The 7,213-nt window shown below is 34.5% G+C and overlaps 1 protein-coding gene across 3 annotated transcripts in view; it reads left to right on the top strand.

Moving 5' to 3' along the window:
- NCOR1 (nuclear receptor corepressor 1) overlaps positions 1–7,213 on the top strand; it is a 242,871-nt gene that overhangs the window by 73,650 nt on the left and 162,008 nt on the right. For all 3 annotated transcript variants that reach the window (XM_015558355.1, XM_015558356.1, XM_015558357.1), the window contains exon 4: positions 3,152–3,344. In XM_015558355.1, the coding sequence (XP_015413841.1) occupies positions 3,152–3,344 (193 nt within the window). The remainder of the gene's footprint in view (positions 1–3,151; positions 3,345–7,213) is intronic.

Consider the following 7,213-nt stretch of genomic DNA (forward strand, 5'->3'; position numbering starts at 1 on the left):
CCGGCGTGAGGGCCCCCCCCTCCAACCCCCCCCCCCCCGCCAGTGCACAAATCTTCGTGCACCGGGCCCCTAGTTTTCCTATAATCCTCTGTATTTCTGTGGTGTCAGTTATTACTTTGTATTTCTTTTCCAAAATTGTTTTGGCTATTTGGATTTCCCTGTGATTTTATGTGAATTTTATGGTGGGTTTTTCTCTTTCTCCAAAAACAAAACAAAACACGCCATTGGGATTTTATTACAGATTACACTGAATCTGTGGATCAAGCATGTCAAACTCAAAGGTTAACTAACACAGGCCAAATAAACAAGGTTTAAGTTTCTGTGGGCCGCAAAAAAACAAGTTTCAATTTTCATGGAAACATCGGTTTGTTTCGTTAGAGACATGCTGAATACAAAGGACTAAAATAAATGAGTATTCGTTAACAAAATAATAGAACATTTTAATAAAAATTAAACATTTTTTCTTGAACATTAACTTACCAGACGTTGAATAACTGCACAAATTAATAAGTGTAACGAAAATAAACCTATTTTTCTTGAAAGTTCTCCCAAAGTGAAGTATTTCCTGTTGTGCACACCAAACAAGTCAGCCCAAGATTAATGACGTGGCAGTCAGCTGCTAAAATATTTGCTGCTAGTATTAGTGGAGAGAAATGGTGCGTGCGCCTGCGCCTAAGGCACATAAAGGAAATGGATGCATCACAATGATAGTAATCAGTCATTAGCACATGTTGTAGTTTGTTATTAATAATTATGTATAACAGGATATTGTAAAAATTAAGTTACGAATTTTTCATTAAAACGTTTTTTATATACCGTTATAAAGGCTGGGACGCAAAAATATTTGTTGTGGGCTGCATGCGGCCTGTAGATAGCTTTGTGTAGTATTGTCATCTTAACAATCTTAAATCTTTCAATACATGATGTCTTACTATTTATTTAAGTTTTTCTTTATTTCTTCTAGCAGCGTTTTGTGTTTTTCAAGCTGTAGGTCTTGAGCCTTCTTGGTCAAATTTATTCCTATTCTATTATTTTAGATGTTACAAATGGAATTTTTTTTTAATGTCATTCAGATTATTCATTGCTAATGTATAGAAATAAAACTGATTTTTGGCCCAGCCAGTGTGGCTCAGTGATTGAGCAACCAGGAGGTCACAGTTAAATTTCCATTTGGGGTACATGCCCAGGTTGCAGGCTTGATCTCCAGTAGGGAACGTGCAAGAGGCAACTGATCAATGGTTCTCTTTCAACATTGATGTTTCTATCTTTCTCTTCCTCTCCCTTCCTCTCTGAAATCAATAAAATATATTTTTAAATGTATTATAAAAACAAAAACTAATTTTTCCCATGTTTGTTTGTATCCTGTAATTTTGCTCTACTCATTTATTAGCTCTAACATTTTTTTGTTTGTTTGTGTGTTCTTTGGAGTTTTCTGGATATGAGACCATGCCAGCTGCAAAGAGAAATACTTTTTCCTTTCCATTTTGGGTGCATTTTATTTATTTTTCTTGTCTACTGCCTTGACAACCCGTAATACTATATTGAGTACAAGTAGCTTCCTACCCCACTATTTTTCGTGATGTCATTGTGAATTTTAAGAAGATAATGAGATTTTATATCTTACATGAGATTTCAAATTTTTGAAGTACTATAATTTTATGGAATTCAGGGCTTATTTCATCATCTATTCTAAAAAATGAAATCCAGTGATTATCATTTCAATGAAGTGTTTTTTTGAGCCTATGGAAAGATGATAAAATGTCAAGAAGATAAACATGTTTGTAAAATGTAATCTTCAGCCAGATATGTGCCACCAGGATAGTTGAAATAAGACAAAGCTTTACATTCTCATTGTTCTTATACCTTCTTCAGTCTGAGAGATGAGACTAAATATTATGGAGACATTTAGAGGAAGCCATAATCACTGTGGTATTTTCTCTCTTAAAAGCATAAAAAAAAAATAAACATATTGTGGTACTCCTAGAAAACGTTATTTTTGAGACATTTCTTTTTAAAGCTTGGCCATAAAGTAAACTATCACTTCTGTAAATAACTTGGTAGAAAATGAAAAGTCAAATGATCAAAATACTCATCTCTAGTACTCTTATGGTACATTATTTCAAGAAATCAAAGTCAGATTTCTGACCTTCAAGACACTTACGTACTTGCGGAAACTAAACAAAATACATGTCTGGGGGGAGGGGGGGGTGTCGGAATTATATCTTCAAAAACAGTATTGCATTTTCAGAAAGAGACTTTTCTTTAAGTCTCCATAATACCTCACAACTCAAGTCATTTGTTGAGACAGAGAGAGAAAGAAAGAGGGGGAAGCATCAGTGTGTGAGAGAGAAATATCAATTGGTTACCTCCTGAACACACCCCAACTGGGGATCGAACTTACAACCTAGGCATGTTCCCTAATTGGATATCCACCCTCAACCCATTGGTGTACAGGATGATGTTTCAAGCAACTGTACCACCAGCCAGGGCTAAACTTATGGGTTTTTTTTTTTTTTTTTGCTTGTGGGTTTTTTTTTGTGTTTTTTTTTTATTGGTTAAGAATGGTGTTATTCTAGTGTCTAGATACTGAATTCAATAATTATAGGTTGAAATATATTATTTTATAGATACTCTTCAGCAACTTTAAATTTTCTGTAAATTGAAATCTTTTTTTAAATAATATATTTTTTATTGATTTCAGAGAGAAAAGGAGAGGGAGAAAGAGATAGAAACATCAATGATGAGAGAGAATCATTGATCGGCTGCCTCCACGCTCCCTACTGGGGATAAGCCCATAACCCGGGCTTGTGCCATGACTGGGAATCGAAAGATGACCTCCTGGTTCATAGGTTGATGCTCAACTACTGAGCCACTGGCTGGGCTAAATTGAAATCTTTTACTACATCTTTCATTTCTTTACCACTAGCACTTCCAAATCTGTTGCAGAATATTTTTCTATTGGAATTCAATAGAAAATTATAATATTTTATAGTGAGGTATATATTCTTCTGGGGTGCGGGAGGAGGGGACAGGGATTCATTCTGGAAGTAAGCTAATTTTTCACTTATTTCAAAGTCCAACCAGGGATATTAGTAGGAAGTTGTACATCACTTAAACTTTTTTAAGTGTTTATTTTCTTTGTATGTATTAGGCCTCAAGAAAGGAGACCTGGATATGAACAGTTTCACCCAGGCCCGTCCCCAGTGGATCATGATTCACTGGAATCCAAGAGACCACGTTTGGAGCAGGTTTCTGACTCCCATTTCCAGCGTGTCAGTGCCACGGTCTTACCTTTAGTGCACATGCTACCAGAAGGGTTGAGGTCTTCTGCAGATGCGAAGAAGGTAAATATTTGCTCCCTTATTCTGTGGAACTGTCAGTCTCTAATATTTATTTAGTTGAATTCAGGCACCTCGACTAAAAGAAAGTCCAGTTACAGTCTCTAAAGGTTAGTGCTATGGGAAAGTAAGAATTTTGTTAAATAAAACAAAAAACCACAGACTTATTGTTCCAGACTTTTGAAGTCAGTACTTCAGATTTTGTAGTAAATGAAACCAATCTGAGGAATGTTATAAAGAAAAATTGCTATTGAATAACTCTCAAGCATTTTGTACTGGCTTGCTGGACTGTAAAATGTGGTCAGAGGTACTCAAGACTACCATAATTTTCCTAAATTTAAATTAAATTTTAAATAATCTTCTGAAATTTTTTAACTTGCAACATGGGACAAGATACTATTTATGTATGGATTAAGTGTATTTATATAAAAAATGTATATTCTTTAGGAGACTTGCAAGTACTAATACAAGTAAAAAGTTACCTGTAATTCTGTCTCTTGGAGATAACTAATTTTAATATGCAGCTATATTTCATGACATTTCAAATAATGTGTATTTATCAGAAGGCTCTACTAAGATCAAACCTCTTTTTCTTTGTGTTTATTATTATTTGCCTTTCTTTAATGAAATGTATGTTTGTTTATTATGCCTTTATTTTGTTGCTGTGTTTATCTTTTTTTTAGTTGAATGTATTGGGGTGACATTGGTTAATAAAATTATAGGTTTCAGGTGTACAATTTTATAATACATTATCTGTATATTGTATTGTGTATTCACCACCCCAACTCAATTCTACTTCCATCACCATTTATTCCCCTTATGCCCTCTACTATCACTGCCCCCCCCCTTTCCTTTTGGTAATCACCATGCTATTGTCTGTGTCTATGAGGCTTTTTATTTTTTATTTTTATTAATCCTCACCCGAGGATATTTTTTTCCACTGATTTTAAAAGAGAGTGGAAGTGAGTGGGAGATACAAAGAGAGAGGAACATCGATGTGATAGAAACACATTGTTTGGTTGCCTCCTGCACACATCCAACTGGGACCAGGGATTGAACCTGAAACCACAGTACGTGCCCTTGACTAGAAGTGAACCTGTGACCCTTCAGTCTATGGGCTGATGCGCTAACCCAGTAATGGCGAACCTATGACACGCATGTCAGAGGTGACATGCGAACTCATTTTTTTGGTTGATTTTTCTTTGTTAAATGGCATTTAAATATATAAAATAAATATCAAAAATATAAGTCCTTGTTTTACTATGGTTGCAAATATCAAAAAATTTCTATATGTGACATGGCACCAGAGTTAAGTTAGTGTTTTTCAAAATGCTGACATTCCGAGCTCTAAAGGTTCGCCATCACTGCTCTAACCACTGAGCAGCCAACTAGGGCTGTTTTTTTTTTTTTTTTCTTTTAACCACTTGGCAACAGCATGGATGGATCTAGAGGGTATTATGCTAAGTGAAGTAAGCCCGTCAGGGAAAGACAAGTACCAAATGATTTCACTCATGTGTTGAAATCTAATGAACAACATAAACTAACAAACAGAAACAGACCCATAGATAGAGAACAGACTGACAGTTGTCAGAGGGGAGGCGAGTTTCAGGGCAGGGAGAAAATGGTAAAGGGATTAAGCAAAGAGTTTATCCTTTTTAAAATTGTGCATTTTACTTATGTTAAACCTGTTACTTAGTAGGAAATGAATAAATATTTATTTTAGAGAGAATAAACTAATTCTTTAAAACTCTTAAAAAGATATCAACCCCTTTACTATCATACATTAATATCTCTTACTCCGTCCCTCTTTTTATTAGCAAATCTCTTTCTTATAGTTTATTTACCTTTACAAATAACGACTCTTCCCACCCTGATATTAGGTAAATAAATACCCACATATTTTCTTTGGGATTTTATGCAGTGAAAAGTGATTTAAGACATAGTGATTGTCTGCAATTTATTTTCACATAGTTGGGCCAAGGTAAAAAAGGGTAAGTGTGTATGTATGTGTAAACAAACAAATAAAGTGTTAACTAGTGAATCTAGATGAAAGATAAATATCTATTATACTCAGCTTTCAACTGTTATGTAAATGTGAAAATTTACAAACTAAGTTGGGTGGGGAAAAGCTCTCTGTCATAAGCTAGAAGTGAGCTAAACTTGGGGGAGTTTTGATACCCTCCTCATCATACTAAATATCTGTATTATAGTTTATGGGTATAAAACAAGTATTTTTCACCATTAAAAAATATATACTAGGTCTTCTTCCATGACTGAATAAATTGCCACAAATGTAATATCTAGTTATGGAACTTTTAGCAGAAAGGGATCTTAAAAGCTTATCCATAGGGTTATAAGGATGGTTAAACATTTGTAAATCAGTCAATATGATATATCACATTAACAAAATAAAGGATAAAAACCGCATGATCATCTCAATAGATGCAGCAAAAGCATTTGACAAAATTCAGTATCCTTTTGTGGTAAAAACTTTCAACAAAGTTGGTATAGAAGGAACATAATTCAACATAATAAAGGATATGTATGACAAACCCACAGCTGATATGCTTAATATGAAAACTTCTAAGATCAGGATTCTTAATTCTTAATTCTGTCAAGAATGCCATTGGTATTTTAACAGGGATTGTATTAGATCTGCATATTGCTTTAGGTAGTAATGACATTTTAACAATAGTCATTCTTCCAATCCATGAGCAAGGTACAGTCGAACTTCAGTTCTCAGATTTCTCCCATCTTGAACATTTCAGTTCTCCACCAAGGTGCTAACAGAAAAAAAAGTCTCACTATCACCAATTCTATTCAGCATAGCATTGGAAGCCGCAGTAATCAGACAAAACAGGAAATAAAAGGTATCCAAATTTAAAAGGAAGAAGTAAAAGTGTCATTATTTGCAGATGACATACTATATATAGAAAACGCTAAAGACTCCACCAAAGAACTGTTAGAACTAATGAATGATTTCAGTAAATTTACAGGATATAGAATCAACATACAGAAATCTATTGTGTTTTTGTACACTACTAGTGAGTAATATGGAGAAAATAAAGCAGTCCTATTTACAATTCCATCAAAAAGGATAAAATACCTAGTAACAAATTTATCCAAAAAGATGAAATACCTATACTCTGGAAACTATAAGATATTGAAGAAATTGAAGAATAAATAAATAAATGGAAGGGTATACAGTGGAACTTCGGTTCTCGAACTTAATTTGTTCTGGAAGACTTTGAGAAGCAGTTTGTTCAAAAACTGATTTTTTCCCCCATTAGAAATCACGTACTTTGAATTAACTCGTTCCAGACCCCCAAATGATCTTTGTTTTATCCTTTCTTATATACAGTATATGTATAATGTACTTTTTAATCTGTAAACAAACACTTCTTTTCTTAACGTGTTAAGTGCCCAGTAAGTCACTGGTGACTGACACTATACTTTCTGTCGGGAAGACAAAACAGGCTGGGCGCTTAACGTGTTAAATTTATAGAACCATCACCTACTAGCCTTAAATAAATCACTTTCAGCACTCATTCCAGGGGTGCAGCATCTTTGCTTTTTCACATCACTGCTATCACTGGCTAACAGCATTTCACTTATCCAAATCAACAAGTTTTTCCGACTCTTAATTGCCTGTGATCATTGTTTCTTTCACATCCCTAGCAACATTAGCACTCTTGATGGCCTCTTTATGTTTTATTTATTCATTTTTTATTTTTTTTATTAATCCTTTATTGTTCAGATTATTACAGTTGTTCCTCTTTTTTTCCCCCATAACTGCCCTCCACCCTCCACCCAGTTCCCACACCACCCTCTGCCCTTACCCGCCCCCACTGTCCTCATTCAGAGGTGCACGATTT

Source organism: Myotis davidii, unplaced genomic scaffold (genome assembly GCF_000327345.1).
Source record: "Myotis davidii unplaced genomic scaffold, ASM32734v1 scaffold129, whole genome shotgun sequence".
NCBI classification, from domain to species: domain Eukaryota; kingdom Metazoa; phylum Chordata; class Mammalia; order Chiroptera; family Vespertilionidae; genus Myotis; species Myotis davidii.